This window comes from Hypanus sabinus, chromosome 9 (assembly GCF_030144855.1).
Source record: "Hypanus sabinus isolate sHypSab1 chromosome 9, sHypSab1.hap1, whole genome shotgun sequence".
NCBI lineage: Eukaryota > Metazoa > Chordata > Chondrichthyes > Myliobatiformes > Dasyatidae > Hypanus > Hypanus sabinus.
Window position 1 is genome coordinate 85,566,808 of NC_082714.1, and position 18,266 is coordinate 85,585,073.

The 18,266-nt window shown below is 44.9% G+C and overlaps 1 protein-coding gene across 4 annotated transcripts in view; it reads right to left on the reverse strand.

Annotated features, from left to right (window-relative positions):
• The window catches only part of adar (adenosine deaminase RNA specific), a 120,355-nt gene that overhangs the window by 40,971 nt on the left and 61,118 nt on the right, over nt 1–18,266 (reverse strand). For all 4 annotated transcript variants that reach the window (XM_059980040.1, XM_059980037.1, XM_059980039.1 and 1 more), the window contains 4 exons: nt 15,497–15,632; nt 13,365–13,579; nt 9,978–10,131; nt 2,303–2,474 (listed from right to left, as the gene is read on the reverse strand). In XM_059980040.1, coding sequence (XP_059836023.1) covers nt 2,303–2,474; nt 9,978–10,131; nt 13,365–13,579; nt 15,497–15,632 — 677 coding nt within the window. The remainder of the gene's footprint in view (nt 1–2,302; nt 2,475–9,977; nt 10,132–13,364; nt 13,580–15,496; nt 15,633–18,266) is intronic.

Consider the following 18,266-nt stretch of genomic DNA (forward strand, 5'->3'; position numbering starts at 1 on the left):
GTGGCAGCTTTTGAATGTATGTCTTTCAAACAGTTTGATAGACTGGACGTCTAGACACAAAAATGGGGCAAATATTTAGGCTTCCTGGGGGGAAATAGTGGAGAATGTGTGTTGAAGCACATTGCTGAATGGCAGTCTATTTAGACCTCTAATAACATCTAAGAGATTACTATCTTTTCTTTCAGTTAGTCCTGACGAAGGGTCTTGGCCCGAAACGTCGACTCTACTTCCTCCTGTAGATGTTGCCTGGCCTGCTGCATTGCACCAGCATTTTGTGTGTTGTGTTGGTTTTTTTTTTCCACAGAGAGTGGAATGGGCTGCCGGCGACAGTGGTTGAGGCAGATACAATAGGGTCTTTTAAGAGACTCCTGGATAGGTACATGGAGTTTAGAAAAATAGAGGGCTATATGTAACCCTGGGTAATTTCTAAAATAAGTACATGTTCGGCACAGCATTGTGGGCTGAAGGGCCTGTATTGTGCTGTAGGTCTTCTTTGTTTCTGTGAGGTACAGTTTTTTCCCCAGGATACTGGATTCCAAAACTAGGGGGCATAAATTTGGGGTGAGAGGGGAAAGATTTCAAAGGAATCTGACAGGCAACCTATTCATGCAGATGGTGGTGAGTGCGTAGCAAGTTGCTGGGGGAAATATTTAAGGCAGGTACAATACTATCATTTAAGCAGTGCTAATCGGCTATGGGCAGAACACTGAAGTTGGGACATCTGGCTGGGGACTGTGATCTAGTTGGGCCAAAAGGCCAGAATTGGTGCTGTATTGCTCTATGACTCTATATTACTAAATCCCCAAAGAAAATAGCCCCATTTATTTTATCAAACCCTTCAGTATTTTAATTATAATGAATTAAGTCATCTTCAGCTTTCAGTCCCCCACTGGAAATGATCCTAGTATCTCAGATATTGGTGATTATGCACAGATAGATTACCCAGTGACAGTAACTTCATTCCTGGGAATGGAGGTCTGTGTGTGTGCATGGGTGGGAGCAAAGGGGCCTCTTTTTGCTGCTGTTGTGTTGTTGCTTGTTGTGTTCTACCAAACATTGTGGGATGCAATGTTGCTGCTGATGTGAGGTCCCCAGTGCATCCCTGGGTGTGTTGGTTGTTAATACAAACGACGCTTTTCACTGTAGTGTTGATGTACATGTGATAACTAAATGTATCTGAAACTGAATGGATCTCCCAGCACTTGGTTTGTTACTTGGTTCAATACCTTGGCGATTCAGTGCCTAAAAATGGGACTCTGCAACCTAAATGCCCTGTTCCCACTGGCATCGGCATTGGTAAATGCAGACAGCTGTAACTCAGAACATCACAGACACCAGCCTCCTCTCCATGGACTCTGCCCATACTTTTCCATACTGTCTATACTTTTACTGCCCCTGTGAAGCAGACAACATAATCAAAGACCCCACCCATCCCAGATAATTGGGCAAAAAATACAAAAGCCTGAAAGCAAATAACATCAGGCACAAGGACAGCTTCTATCTGCTGTTATAAGACTGCTGAACGGTCCTCTACTAGGATAAGATAGACTCTTGACCCCAAAATCTCCCTTGTTATAATCTTGCACCTTATTGTTTACCTGCACTTCACTTCTTCTGTAACTGTTACACTTTATTTGGCATTCTGTAACTGTTTTACCTCAATGCCCTGTGTAATGACCTGATCTGTATGAACAGCATGCAAGACAAGCTTTTTCACTATATCTCTGTACATGAGACAACATTTAAAGCAATTCCAATTTCTGATGATGTAAGGTTTCTGGTCCTGCACACAGTGTCGGACAGTGGGCATTTTGAATTTGGTAGATGTGCAGAGCACCACCATCCAGGCCATGCTCTCTTCTTGCTACCTTAGGTCCCGCACCACCAGGTTCAGGAACAGTTGTGACCCTACAACCATCAGGGTCCTGAATCAACATGGATAACTTCATTCACCACAACACCAAACTGATTCTACAACCTCTGGACTCACTTTCAATGACTATACAACTCATATTCTCAATATTTATTATGTTGTATTTTTGTGTATTTGCACAATTTTGTTTGCACACTAGTTGTTTATCTTAATTTGGGTGCAGTTTTTCATTGATTCTATTGCATTTCATCAACGCCCAAGAGAAAATGAATTTCAGTGTAGTATTTGGTGACATACATGTACTTTGATAAGAAATTTACTTTGAACGTTGAACATATTTAGCTGGTCTGTGTGACATGTAGCACAGCTGAACAGTACAGTGGCAGCACAGCCCCCTTTGCCATTCACACAGCCTCCCGCAATGCGTACCTGTGCCCAGGCTGACTGTGGTCCCCAGGTCCTCATCGGCCTTCTTCATGATGATGGCGGCTAGGATCTTGCGGCCCAGCAGGCTGTGTTGAATGCGGGCAGTCAGATTGTTGAAACACTGGTGGCTGAGCATGGCAATCTGGTCGTGCATCGTGCCTCCTGACATGGGCAGCTGGAAGACAACAGCGAGATCTGCAGCGCACGAGGTGGACATTGGCCTGGCTAAACCCCAACCTAAACCCAGCCAATATACTGGCCTGAAATCAAGCTCCCCTCAACCCCGACATAACCAAACTTTTATGGAAAAATATTATTGCACATTCACTGATGTTAATCAACAAAGCTATGGAAACAGGTCCTTCAGCCCACTGGTCCATGTTGACCAAACTCCCACCCAAGCCATTCCCATTTGCCTGCATACAGCCCATCTCATAAGCCCTAGGAGCAGAATTAGACCATTTGGCCTATCCAGTCTGCTCCACCAGTCAATCATGGCTAATCCTTTTTCCTTCCTCAGCCCCACCCCTGACCTTCTCCCCGTAATTTTGATGTCATCTCCAATCAAGACCTTATTAAGCTCTGTCCTACATATGCCCAAAAACCTGGCCTCCACAGTGCCTGGTAATAGATTCCACAAATTCACCACCCTCTGGCTAGAGAAATCTCTCCATATCTCTGCTTTAAATGAATGTCCCTCTAACCTGAGACTGTGCCCTCTTGCCCTAGACTCTGCCACCATGGGAAAGATCCTTTCCACATCTATTCTGTCTAGGCCTTTCAACATTTGAAAGGTTTCAATCAGGTCCCTCCTCATCCTTCTAATTTCCAGTGAGTACAGACCCAGAACTATCAAAGTGTTCCTTGTATGATAACCCTTTCATTCCCGAAATCATCCTTGTGAAGTTCCTCTGAACCCGATCCAATGTCAGCACAGCTTTCCTTAGATGAGGAGTCCGGAACTGTTCACAATACTCAAGGTGAGATCTCACCAGTGCCTTATAAAGCCTCAGCAACACATCCCTGCTCTTGTATTCCAGATCTCTTGAAATGAATGCTAACATTGCATTTGCCTTCCTCACCACTGACTCAACCTGCAAGTTAAACCTTTAGGGGGCCTGCACAAGGACTCCAAGTCCTTTTGCCTCTCAGATTTTTGTTTTTTCTCCTTGTTTAGAAAATCGTCTGTATATTTATTTCTTCTACCAGTGCATGACTACACAATTTCCAACACTGCATTTCACTTGCAACTCTCTTGCCCATTCTCCTAATCTAAGTCTTTCTGCACCCTACCTGTTTACTCAACACTACCTGCCCCTCCACCAATCTTCGTATCATCTGACGACAAAGCCGCCTATTCCATCATCTAAATCACTGATATACAGCATAAAAAGTGGTCCCAACACCAATCCCTGTGGAACACCAATAGTCACTGGCAGCCAACCAGAAAAGGATTCTTTTATTCCCACTCACTGCCTCCTACCAATCAGCCAATGCTCTAACCATGCCAGTAACTTTCCTTTGACACCATGGGCTCTTAACTTGGTAAGTAGCCTCGTGTGTGGCACCTTGTCAAAGGCCTTCTGAAAGTCCAAATATACAACAGCCACTGCATCCCATTTATCTATCCTACTTGTAATCTCTTTAAAGAATTCTAACAGGTTTGTCAGGCAAAAATTTGTCATAAGGAAACCACTGTAACTTTGTCCTATCTTGTCCTGTGTCACCAAGTACTCCATAACCTCATCCTCAACAACTGACTCCAACATCTACACAACCACGGAGGTCAGGCTAACTGGTCTATAATTTCCTTTCTGCTGCCTTCCACCTTTCTTAAAGAATGGAGTGACATTTGCAGTTTTAGTGTCCTCTGGCACCATGCCAGAGTCCAATGATTTTTGGAAAGATCATTGCTAGTTTCTCCACAATCTCTACCGCCACCTCTTTCAGAACCCTGGGGTGGAGTTCATCTGGTCCAGGTGACTCGTGTACCCTTAGGTCTTTCAGCTTTTTGTGCACCTTCTCCCTTCTAACAGTAACTGCACTCACTTCTCTTCTCTCACACCCTTCAACATCTAGTCCACTGCTACTATCTTCCACAGTGAAGACTGATGCAAAATATTTATTTAGTTCATCTGCCATCTGCTTGTCCCCCATTACTATTTCTCTGGCCTCATTTTCTAGCAGTCCTATAGCTACTTTCATCTCTCTTTTATTTTTTGCACACTTGGAAAAAGGTTTTACTATCCACTTTGATATTGTTTACTAGCTTGCTTTCATATTTCATTTTTTCCGTCCCAATGATTCTTTTAGTTGCTCTCTGTAGGGCTTTAAAAGCTTACTAATCCTCTGTCTTTCTGCATTGCTGTCTGCCCCCTCTTTTGCTTTTACATTTGCTTCGACTTCCTTTGTCAGCCATGGTTGTACTATTTTGCCAGTTGAGCATTTCTTCATCTTGGAACACATCTATCCTGCACCTTCCTCATTTTTCCCAGAAACTCGTGCCATTGCTGCTCTGCTGTCATCCCTGCCAGCATCTCCTTCCAATTTAATTTGGCCAACTCCTCTCTCATACCACTGTAGTTTCCCTTACTCCACTGAAATAACGCTATGCCAGACTTTACTTTCTCCCTATCAAATTTCAAATTGAATTCAATCATATTATAATCACTGTCCCCTGCGGGTTCTTTTATCTTAAGCTCCCTCATTACCTAACACCCAATCCAGTATAGCCAATCCTCTAGGAGGCTCAACGAGAAACTGATCTAAAAAGCTATCACAGGTATTCAACAAACACACTCTCCTGAGATCCATTTCCAACCTGATTTTCACAATCGACCTGCATGTTAAAATCTCCCATGACTATCATAACATCGCTCTTTTGACATGCCTTTTCTATTTCCTGTTTGTAATCTATGGTCCACATCCCAGCCACTGTTGGGAGGCCAGTGTGTAACTGCCAACAGAGTCCTTTTACCCTTGCAGGTTCTTAACTCAACCCACAAGGATTCCGATCCTATGTCATATCTTTCTACTGATTTGATGCCATTCTTTACCAGCAGAACCACGCCACCCACTCTGCCTACCTTCCTATCCCTCTGATACAATGTGTAACTTTGGAAATACAACTCCCATCTACAACCATCCTTCTGTCATGATTCAGTGATGACCACAATATCATACCTGACAATCTGCAATAGTGCAACAAGATCATCCACCTTATTTCTTGTATTCTGTGCAATGAGATATAACACGTCGAGTACTGTATTTGCTACCCTTTTTGATTCTGCGTTCCTAATGCACTGATACTCATCCTGCTGGCCGCAATTATGTCCTATCATATACCTGCCCTTCCTGACAGTCTGCACGCTATCTTTGCTTTTTTACCATCTGTCCTATCCTGAGACCCTTCACTCTGGTTCCCACCCCCGCCCCACCCCCAACGCCAAACTAGCTTAATTCCTCCCTAATAGATTTAACAAATTTGCCCATGAGAATATTGGCTCCCTTCAGGTTTAGGTGCAATCCGACACTTCTGAACCTTCCCCAGAAGACAGCCCAAATGATTCAAGAACCTAAAGCCCCTGCCTGCTGCACCAGCTTCTCAGTCATACATTAATCTGCTAAATCATCCTGTTTTCACCCTCACTGGCGCATGGCACAGGCAAAATCCAGAAATTACTCCCTGTGAGATCCTGCTTCTCCAAATTTTCTTTTCAGGATCTTCTTACTTTTCCTTCCTATGTTATTGGTTCCTATATGTACCAAGACATCTGGCTGCTTTCCCTCCCTCTCCAAAATGTCATGGACTTGATCCAAGACGTCCCTGACCCTGGCACCTGGGAGGCAACATATCATTCGGGTGTCCTGTTCACATCCACAGAATTTCCTATCTGTTCCCTGACTACTGAGACCCCTATCTCTACCACTCCCCTCTTCTCCCTCTTTCCCTTCTCAGTACCAGTAACCCAGTCTCCATGGCATTTCCCTGGGAGGTCATCCCCCACAACATTATCCAAAGCTGTATACTTATTATTGAGGGGAATTGCCAGAGGGGTGCTCTGCACTAACTGCCTATTCACATGTCCATTTCACACGACAGTCACCGTTACTCACTTCCTGCAACTGAGGGGTGACTACTTCCCTGTAACGCTGATCAATTATCTCCTGTACAAGCCAAAGGTCATCCAGCTGCTCCTCCAGCTCTCTAACACGGTCTTCAAGGAGCTGCAGCTGGATGTACTTCACACAGATGTAGTTCCCTAGGAGACTCCAGCCATTTACTACACTAGGTACATATCCCTGTAACAATGGAGGCAAGTACAATAGTGACCAGAAGACATAGGAGAAAAATCAGGCCATTCGGCCCCTTGGGTCTGCTCCACCATTCCATCATGGCTGATCCCAGATCCCACTCAACCCCATACACCTGCCTTCTCACCATATCCTTTGATGCCCTGACCAATCTGGAAATGGTCAACTTCCACCTTAAATATACGCACGGACCTGGCCTCCACCGCAGTCTGTGGCAGAGCATTCCGCAGATTTACTACTTTCTGGCTAAAAAAAAATCCTTACCTCGGTTCTAAAGGGTCACCTCAATTTTGAGGCTGTGCCCTCTAGTTCTGGATACCCCCACCATAGGAAACATCCTCTCCACATCCATCCTATCCTTTCAACATTTGGAATGTTTTCCTTTCAACATTCGGTAGGTTTCAATGAGAACCACCTCCCCCCACCGCAATTCTTCTAAACTTCAGTGAGTACAAGCCCAAAGCTGCCACACGTTCCTCACGTTAATCCCTTCAAGCCCAGAATCATCCTCATGAACCCCCTCTGAACTCTCTCCAATGACAACACATCCTTTCTGAGATACGGGCCCAAAACTGTTGTCAATATTGTTGACTAGTGCCCTATAAAGCCTCAGCATTATCTCCTTGCTCTTATATTCTATTCCCCTTGAAATAAATGCCAACATTGCATTTGCCTTCTTTACCACAGGCTCAACCTGTAAATCAACCTTCCAGGATTCTTGCATGAGGACTCCGAAGCCCCTTGCACCTCTGACGTTTGAACCTTCTCCCCATTTAGATAACAGTCCACACTATTGTTCCTTTCACCAAAATGCAATATCACACATATCCCAACACCGTATTCCATCCGCCACTTTTTTGTCCATTCTTTCAATTTGCATTGCTTCCTCAGCACTACCTATCTTTGTATCATCTGCAAATTTTGCCACAAAGCCATCAATTTCACTGAGCAGCAGGGACCCAATACTGATCCCTGAGGAAAACCACTAATCTCCGGCAGCCAACCAGAAAAGGCCCCTTTTATTTCCACACGCTGCCTCCTGCCTGTCAGTCATTCTGCTACCTGTGCCAGTATCTTTCCTGTAATGCCATAGAATTTTATCTTGTTAAGCAACTTCAGGTGTGACACTTAATCAAACACCCTTGGAAAATCCAAGTAAATGACATCCACTGCCTCTCCTTTGTTCACTCTGCTTGTTATTTTCTCAAGGATTTCTAACAGATTTGTCAGGCAAGATTACCCTTCACAGAAACCATTCTGATTTTGACTTATTTTATCATTAGTCTCCAAGTATCTCAAATCCTCATTCTTAATAATAAATTCCGACACCTTCCCAACCACTGAGGTTGGGCTAACTGGCCTATAATCTCTTTTCTTTTGCCTTCTTAAAGAGTGGAGTGACATTTGCAATCTTCTAGTCCTCCGGGACCATGCCAGAATCAAGAGATTCTTGAAACATCATGACCAATGCATCTGTTATCTCTTCAGCGTCCTTGCTCAGGACTCAGGGATGTAGTCTATCTGGCCCAGGTGTCTCATCCACCTTAAGACCTTTGAATTTGCCTAGCACTTTTCCCTTTGTAATAACAGTGGCACACACTCCTGCTCCCTGACACTCACGGATGTCTGGCACACTGCTAGTGTCTTCCACAGTGAAGACAGATGCAAAGTACCTATTAAGTTCATCTACTATTTCTTTATCCCCCCCCATTACTACCTCACCAGCATCATTTTCCAGTGTCATTTAAAAAGCACAAGTGAACAAACCACAGGGTAGTATACGGTGACATCTGCATACTTCAAAAATACATTTGAGTTTGATGTGGATGTGTATGTGCATGGTTGGGGTTTAAGAGGATATAGGCTGAGTGCAGGAAGTTTGAATGCTGGCATGGGCTTGTTGGGCCGAAGGGCCCAAATCTGTTGCCTACTGCTTGTAGGACTCTAACCGTTATCGGTGAACCTGTTAAACTATCTTTAAATTGTTGTCATTGTATCTGCCTTAGCAACTTCCTCTGGCAGCTCGTTGGCTATACCACTCCTTCTTGCTCAATCTCACCTTAAAACTTGTGCCCCCTTGGTTCTGCACTACCCATTCCTGGGGAAAAGACTGAGCTCATTCACACTGCATGTCCCCCTCATGGTTTTATACTTGTAATACTGAAAAATACATCAAGACCTGGGTGAAGGTCTGTAAATTACGCAACAAACGACCTGACCCCTATCTGCCAGGCTTTGATATGACACAGGGAAGGTATAGACCTGAAACCTCACCACCATTCCCCCTCTTCGCTGCCACCTCAGGCCTGACAGTAATATCCCTGCACACACTGTACCATGCATAGTCAGCACACACTGCCTTGGGTTTAAGGCATGGCAATGCAGCACGGTGTATCTAAATGGATCTCTGGCTCCTCATGGTTGTTCCTGCTGCAGCAGCAAGAACGCCTCCAGAGGTCAGCAGGCAGACGTCCTTTCATATATCCTGAGATACGAGCCTGGGTGTGCCCAGTACAGCCTCCCACCATCTGCCACCTCCCAGCTCACGTGTAGCTGATCACCTTCAGCCAGCCATCAGTCTGACACTTCATGACACTCCTGTCATTTGGTGGCAGAGGCGATGGATCAAGGTAACTGCACTGGAACTGCTCGCTCTTTACCACACACGTGCCGTGACAGTAAGAATCACCATCATATACTGCCTAGTGCAGCGTATGATGCCGATTCTTACTGTCAAGAGTGAGCAGCTCCAGTACAATAGTGCACTCTTAGGGTCGCCATGGTAGTGTGGCCACTAGCACGACACGATTACAAGCTCAGGATGTTGGAATTTGGAGTTCAATTCTGGCACTGTCTAATAGGAGCTTGCACGTTCTCTCCCATACCTGAATAGATTTCCTCTGGGTGCTCCAGTTTTCTTCCACGGTTCAAAGACACACCGATTAGTAGGATAATTGGTAATTGTTAAATTGCCCTGTGATTAGGCTCGGGTCAAATCGGTGGGTCATTTGGCGGTGTGGCTCACTGGGCCGGAAGGGCCTGTTCAGTGTTGTACCTTCAAGTAAAATAAAAATATGATCTACCTCGTTGTGACCTTTGCACCTTATTGTGTGCCTGGACTTTTTCTGTAACTGTAACACTTTATTTTGCATTCTCCTTTTCCCTTTCACTACCTCAAAACATTGTCGGGATTAAATAATCTGTAAGGACAGGGTTCAAAACAATATTTTTTTCATTTGTAGCTCAGTACATGTGACAATAGTAAACCAATTTACCAATCTACGTCACTTGCCACTAATTCCAATGGACTATCATGAGTCATCAGTCCACAGCCCCATAAACCACCCAGTCCTGTGGCACCTACCTCAGAGCTGAATTCTCCAGTCCGCACTGCCTTCTCACCTTCGCCAATGAGGACACGGAGCGCAGCATCTGCCGCTTCCTGTTTTGCCTGCTTCTTGCTGCTTGAACTCACCGGAGGGAACCAGCGGCCCCCAACCTTTGCCTGGTAGGTAAACCTGCAAGACAATGAAGGAGGTGTCTCTCAGCTCGTGTACGAGTATGAAGCAGTGTTAAAGGGTAAAACACAACCTAACCCACTTCTCATCTTTGAACCGTGCAGTCAGGTTTCACAGGTAATTCATACTGATAGATCAGAAGTACCCCTCCCGACTCATTTAGTACGATCACAGTGATAGGGTCTGCCATTTCTGTGTACCACTGGTAATTTTTCACCTTTAGTGAGTCTGCAGCTGACATAAAGGTTGGTGGAGTTGTGGATAGTGTGTCAGGTTGTCGTAGGTTACAAAGGGCTGAGAAGTTGCAGATGGAGTTCAACCTGGAAAAGTGTGAAGTGATTCACCTTGTAAAGTCAAATTTGAAAGCAGTAAACAGGGTTAATGGCAGGATTCTCGGCAATGCGAAGGAACAGAGGACTCAGGGCCCATATCTGAAGATTCCTTGAAGGTGTAGTTCATGATAGAGTTGTTAGGATGGTGTATGGTGCTGGCCTTCATTGGTCGGGGAATGAAGTAATACTGAAGCTCTCTGAAACGCTCAGCACTTGTGCTTAGTTCTGGTCGCCTCATTACAGGAGGGATGTAGGATCTTTAGAGAAGGTGCACGACATTTACAGGATGCTGTCTGGTTCAGAAAGGTGGAGCAAGTTTGGGTTTTTCTCTGGAGCAAAGGAGAATAAGAGGTAACTTTACAGAGGTGTATAAGACAAGAGGAATAGATTGAGCGGATAGCCAGAGACATTTTTCCCTTGGGCAGAAATACAAGAGGGCATAATTATAAGGTTAATTTTAAGTACGTCAGAGGTAGGTGTTTTTTCTAAATCACATAGTTGGTGCATTAAACACACTGCTAGGGGCAGTGGTAGAGGCAGATACTTTAGGGGCATTTAAGAAATTTAAAAATGCAGGCTATGAAGGAGGGAAGGGTTAGATTGATCTTGGAGTAGGGTAAAAGATCAGCACAACACTGTGGGCCAAAGAGACTGAACTGTACTGTTCCATACTCTCAGCCAACTTCACCCTCCCCTGGACTCATCTATTACCTGCCACCTCGTACACCACCCCACCTTCTTATCCTGGGCTCTGCTCTCTTCCTTTCCAATTGTGACAAAATGTCAACTGTATATCCCCCCCCGTAGATGCTGCCTGACCACTGAGTACTTCCAGCATTTGTTTGTCCCTCAAGAGCCTGGCAGAATCAGCAGAGATCAGTCAGATGATGGTTCACAGAATGCCTCACCATGGGGGACACCACTACAGCCCACGTAGGAAAGATGGATAATTGCCTGAACCAGAGGAACATGTGAAGAGACAAATTTTGGATAACTTCCACCCAGTCCTCCCATGCCAGACTGTGTGTCAACAGCTCCAGTGAGCCCGATCTAATCTTGACCCGAGGCACTGAATGTGCGGAGTTTGCACATTCTCCTTGTGACCGCATGGGACTCCCCCCCCCCCCACCCCCCCCACCCCGCCATTTCCACTTACACTGTGCTGGTTGGTTGGTTAACTGTCTGCTGAAATTTGCGCTCAGTGAAAGTGGGTATTATTAGGTTAATGGGCACTTAAAAAAGAACTTTGAAAAAGAACAGTACGCACAGTACAGGCCTTTCGGCCATGATGTTGTACTGATCCTTTACCCTAAGATCAACCTAACCCTTCCTTCCCAAATAGCGCTTCATTTTTCTTTCATCCATGTGGCTATCGAAGTCTCCTTAAACCTCTGTAATGCAGGGGTTCCAAACCTTTCTTATGCCATGAACTCCTACCCAAACTGAGAGTCTGTGGACCTCTATATTTTCATCCCAACACCTTAGAGTTATGCCCTGTCAGGGAAACGGGGGAAAGCAACTCCTCTGAGACCCAGCACAGAAATAATGGGCTGAATGGGTCTCCTACCAGGAAAATACAATGCTTTAAACATCAACAATTCAAATGGGAAATGATTGCAATGAGAGAGGTGAACACAGACTATCAGGCTGATGAAGTTCTGGGAATTGCTACCTCAGCAATGATGGAATCAGATATTATTGCTAGTTCAACTTTGAATCGATTGGACACAGCTGGATAAGGAATTTAGGAAGGACAGCGCATATACTCAGCGACCACTTTATGGGGTACCTTCTGTACCTAATGAAGTGGTCTCTGAGTGTATGTTCATGGTCTTCTGCTGGTGTAGCCCATCCACTTCAAAGTTCAACATGTGTGTTCAGAGATGCTCTTCTGCATGCCGTGTGGCTGGACATTCTCCTTTGACCTCTCTCATTAACAAGGTGCTTTCACCTGCAGAATTGCTGCTCACTGGATGCCTTTTTGTTTTGCACACGTTTCTCTGTAAGCTCTATAGCCGTTTCGCATGAAGATTCCAGGTGACCAGTGGTTTCTGAGCTACTCAAACCATCCCAGCACGTACATCTCCTGTCACTTAGACACATTACTTTCCCATTCTGATGTTGGGTCTGAACAGCATCTGAACCTCCTGGCCATGTCTGCAAGCTTTTATGCAGCGAGTTGCTGGCACTTGATTGGCTGAAAAGATATTGATTAATGGTGTGCCTAATTAACCACTGAGAGTAGACCTACAGAAACCATTGTGAGATGAGTGACTCCACTCTTTCTGCACGATTCTAGCTCAGCAATAGACTAAAATGCAAATCTGTAGCTCAGCTGAAGAGCTTTAAATGGTGAGCAATGATCAACTTCCCACACCTCCGTGGCAAGGTGACGATATATTCACAGAAATAGTAACCGCAGTTCCCAGCCACGCAAGGTGACACAGCGCCCAGCAAAGAGCTTGGTCACAAGGCTCAATTAGCCACAGCACAGACACGGAAATCAATCTCCCACACTGGTGCTTTGCGATCCCTCACCAGCAAGCAGAGCCGCCAGCATTTCACGTTTAGTGCTGAATGGCTCAGAATCCTGTTTGCCAACACATGCCAATTTTGGAAAGGGCGGTGTCTGTAATTAAGCAGGATGTTTTTTGTTTTTGTGTAAAGACTGGAAGTACACAGGAGAACTGGGATGGTGAAAAGTAAATGTAACAGACAGAGACGAGACTGAAAGAGAAGGGGAGGGGGAGAACGAAGGGCGAGGGGGAACGAAGGGCGAGGGGGAACGAAGGGCGAGGGGGAATGAAGGGCGAGGGGGATATGAAGCCAGGTGGCTGAAGGTAAAGAGAAGGAAAGGGGAGATGGAAACTAGTGGAGGGGGTACAGAAAGATCACACTGACCTTGGGTCATGCGGTGGGCCCGACTGATCGATCATCTTGAGCTCTGCTGCAAAGCCTTTCGAGCGTGCGTATTCCAAAAGGCCGCCGATGGGGTTCTTATTCAGGTAGGTGATCAGTTCACCCAGGCCTCCCGACTGGGCAGTGTCGAAGTCCATTGGCACCAGGGTTGGAACGGGGCTCTGTGCAACCGAATTCTCTGTGTTCATGTCTGAGGGCTGTCAGATTGAGGAGAGATTTAGTTACTGGTGAAACAGAAAAGTTCAGGGTGGCACAGGGGAGGGAAGCCTGAATCATAATCAAGCAGGTAGAACAATGACCTGACGTCATGTGGAAATAATGATGCTCAAAGGCATGCATGGACTACAATAAAACAAAATGAAAAATGCCAGAATTAATCAGCCTACTCCGAATATACTCATGATGTCGTGACCAGATTCTGCTCTAACCTTGTCTACAAGTTTGCGGATGATAGTGGGCCAAATCTCCAACAATGCATTGGAGATCAGGAAGGAGATAGTGTAGTGCTGTCATGACAGCAAGTTTTCCCTCAAATTCAACAACAGAGCTGGTCATTGAGCTCAGGAGGAGAGGATGATGTATATGCTTCTGTCACATCAACGCTGTTGAGGTTGAGAGCTTCAAGTTCCTCAGTGTGAACATCACCAGGAGTCTACCCTGGTCCAACCAAGTTGATGCCATGGTCGAGAAAACTTAGCAATGCCTCTGCCTCCTCAGGAGACTAAAGAAATCTGGCATGTCCCAAAACTCTTACCATAGAAAGCATTCTGCCTAGACACATAACGGCTCTGCGCATGGCTGCAAGAAGCTACAGAGAGTTGAGAACGCAACTCAGCACATCACAGGAACCAGCCTCCCTGCCTCAGTAAAGCAGCCAAAATAATCAAAGACCCCACCCACTCTGGACATTTCTCTCCTCTCCCTCCTCCCATCTGGCAGAAGATACAGAAGTTTGAAAGCACGTACCACCAAGCTCAAGGACACTTTCTATCCCACCGTAATCAGTATCGTGTACAAGAAGATGGACTCTCGGCCTCACAATCTTTCTCATTTTGATCTTGCACTTTATCATTTACCTGCACTGCACTTTTTCTGTAGCGTTTACACTTTATTCTGCAGTGCTGTTGTTTAACCTTATTCTAGCTCAAAGCACCGTGTAATGATCTAATCTGTGTGAACAGTATGCAGGACAAGCTTTGCACTGTGTCTCGGTACACGTAGCAATAATAAACCGATTCTGAGATCAGCCGATGCCTCAAGGGCCAACTGCATCACCACACATATTTACATTTATTATGAAATTGCTGTGGTGTGTTGGCACAACATACAATTATACAGAGTACAAACATAAAGTTAAAAAATACAGAGATGGAATAAAATGTGAATAAATACATAAACACTAGCACAAAGTAGTTGGGGTCTGGAATGAGCTGCTGGAGGAAGTGGTGGGCAAAGGAATGGTAATGACATTGACCAAGTATGTGAATAAGCAAGGCATAAAGGGATATGGAATTAAGGAAGTAGCACAGATATACACGATATGGGGCAGGAAGAGTAGTGTTTAGTGTAATGTTCTACAGCACCAGCCACCCAGGTTCAGCTCCCGCCGCTGTGTGTAGGGAGTTTTATGCTCTCCCCGTTACCACTGTGTGGGTTTCCTCCGGGTGCTCCAGTTTTCTCCCACATCCCAAAGGTGCACCGGTGAGTAGGTTAATTGGTCACTTGGTGTGTTTGGACGTCACGGACTTACTGGACCAGAAGGACCTACTACTGTGCTGTATCGTTAAATAAATAAATGGCATGGATGAAGTGGGCCAAGAGGCCTCTTTGTGTACCAGACAACTCTACGTCATGCATTCAAATAGACGGACAGAGATATACACGTATAAGGACAGAAATGGTCTTACAAGCATTGCTTGATGTTCCTGGCATGTACAGTAAAATACTGTGACAGATTTTAAAATCCCAGTGGGTGGGATGAATCATTTGAAATAACAGAGCTGCTCTGTGATATTGCTCATCAGTTCCACACACCACATCCTCCTCACCCTCTCGATCGAACCACCGGATTAGAGAAGGTGACCTTACGACCACTAGGCAGGTCCATGGCTTACCCTTGCAGGAAACTGAGGAGAATTCCCGAGGAGGAGGAGGACAGCCGTCTTTGCTGCCAACATCTTGGCCAGTTTTTTGCTGTTTGCTGTGGCAGCGGGAAAGGTCTCATTGCCCAATTTGACCATGATGGTGAATCTATGGAGCAGAGTTTAAAACATGACAATAACATTGACGTCAAAAAGAGCAAAATAAAACCAGCCATGGGTTGCAGCAAGGAGGGGGAAAATACTAGAAATGCCAGATTTATTCCTGCATCATAAGGAATTTTTAACCTTGGAGAAACAAACATTTCATCGGCAAGTTATCTAATACATTAATTAACCACTATACTAAGTTAAAAGTAGCACTTCAGCCCCTCAGAATGTCACATCCCCACATAGCATCATCTGGAAGGTCAAAGCTCAACACTTCAAGGAAACCAGCCTCCTCTCTGGGAATTCTTGCCAGACGGCTCACAGCCTCAGTAAAACAGCCAGCATAAAAGACTTCACCCACCCCAAACAATCCCTCTTCTCCCTTCCGGCAGAAGATTAAAAACTCATGTACCACCAGGCTCAAGGACAGCTTCTACCCCACTGCTATCAGACACTTAAACGGACGCCTTGTATGGCAAGATACATTCTTGACCTCACAATCTATCTTGTGATAAACCTGGACCTTATCTATCAGCAATGCACTCTCTCTGTAGCTGTTACATTGTTATTTTTTACATTGTTTTACTTCAAACCACTTTCTAATGATCTGATCTATGTGACAATATTTTCACTGTATCTTGGTACAATAATAAATGAATAATAATAAACTAATTCCAAAAGCTCTTACAGAATTTATTAAAAAGTAACAAACTACTGTGACATGCGACATCAATTGACTTGCCAAGTCCTCACTCTGATCTCAAGCCTACTCGAGACTCGTGTTTCTTGGGTTAGTGCAAGAGGCAGGAATATAGGCTCTGGGGATAGTACTGAGGGAGTTCTCACACCATCGTAATGACTGTGCTCACATCAGATGATAAATGGGATCCATTTGCCCAATAGGTGCAGGTAAACAAAAAACACACTGTCGCTATCACAAAGACTGGGGGAAGATTCTCCCTCCACCACAGCCCTTGAATGCATAAAGTTATATTGTTATTCACTGGGGGGGGGGGGGGGGTAGGGAGGAATCTGCTCGCACATTGTGAAAATTTGCAAATGTATTTTTGCACCTCAACACTGACAACTTCATTAGGTACTCAGCTCCATGCCAGGACCACTACTCCGTAACAGTTATCCCTAGACCCCGCCAAAGCCATCCCATTAATGCCTCCACCCATTAACCCACTTGCCACCACACATTCAGCAGCCATTCCACTCCACAGCCCTACAGAGCTTATCATCTCCCTGTGCACTGTCACTTTACGCTTACACCCCACACCTCTTACCTGCACTGACATACTGTGTGTCATACGTCCTGCTGCAACCTAGAAGTGTTCGTCTTGACAAGAGTCACTTTGTTACTTTATCATTTCCTGCTTGATGTTCAGATACTCCTGAACCTAACGCCATTTTATGTACATACAATTAGTCTATGTATCTAAGTGATTCTTATGTTTATATGGTCACACTTAACAGTTCCTTGTATGTTATGGTTACGGATTGCTTCAATATTTACAGTTGTTTGTATTTTATGCTTATTGTGATTTTTATGCTGCATTGGATCTGGAGTTCTCCTTTGCACTCGTGCTCTGAAGAATGGCAGTAAACAATCTTGAACCTTGGGCCAGCTATAAAGCCTTTGGAGGGCAAGTTCAGAAAATTCTTGCATAAATAAATACAGGTGCACTCTTAAGAGCTTGTGGAGACTTGGTACGTCACCAACAACTCCAGCAAACATCTCCAGATGCAATTCTGAGGACAGCATTCCAACTGGCTGCATCACCGTCTGGTACCATGGGGCCACTGCACAGAATCACACATAGACTAAGCTGAATGGTTTGGAACCTCAGCCAGCTCCATCATGGGCACTAGCCTCCCCACATCGAGGACACCTTCAAAAGGCGATGCCTCAAAAAAAAAGGTATCCATCTTTAAGGATCCCACCACTCCCCCAGGATATGTCTTATTACCACCATTGGAGAGGAGGGACAGAAGTCTGAAGACACAGACTCAACACGCTAGGAACAGTTTCTTCGCCTTCATCATCAGATTTCTGAATGGACAATAAACCATCCCATGAACATTAACTCACTATTTTACTTAACTTTTATATGTATTTATTATTGTAATTTATTTATACATGCACTGCTGCTACAAAACAACAAATTTCACAACATGTATCAGTGATACCAAAACTAATTCCAATTCAACCACTCTGCCAATTTTTTTTTAATCTACTAGGAAACAAGATGGTCAGCAAGCCAACTGATCCATTACACTGACAGCTTACCACTTTTTCCATACTTTTCCCCCAATTCTTAAGATGCAGGATACAGAACGAGTGGTTTACCTGAACTTCAGTCTGAGCAAGGATAGACTATTTGGCCTCTGGTGCCTGTTCTGACATTCAGCAAGATGGGGGAATCCTGGACCAGAGGCCACAGCCTCAGAATACAAGGACATCCCTTTAGAAGAGAAATGAGAGGGAATTTCTTTGGCCAGAGGATGATGAATCTGTGGAATTCACTGCCACAGACATCTCTGGAGGCTGAGTCATTGGAATATTTAAAGCAGAGGTTGATAGGCTTCTGATTGGTAAGGGCATCAAAGGTCAGGGGGAAGAAAACAGGAG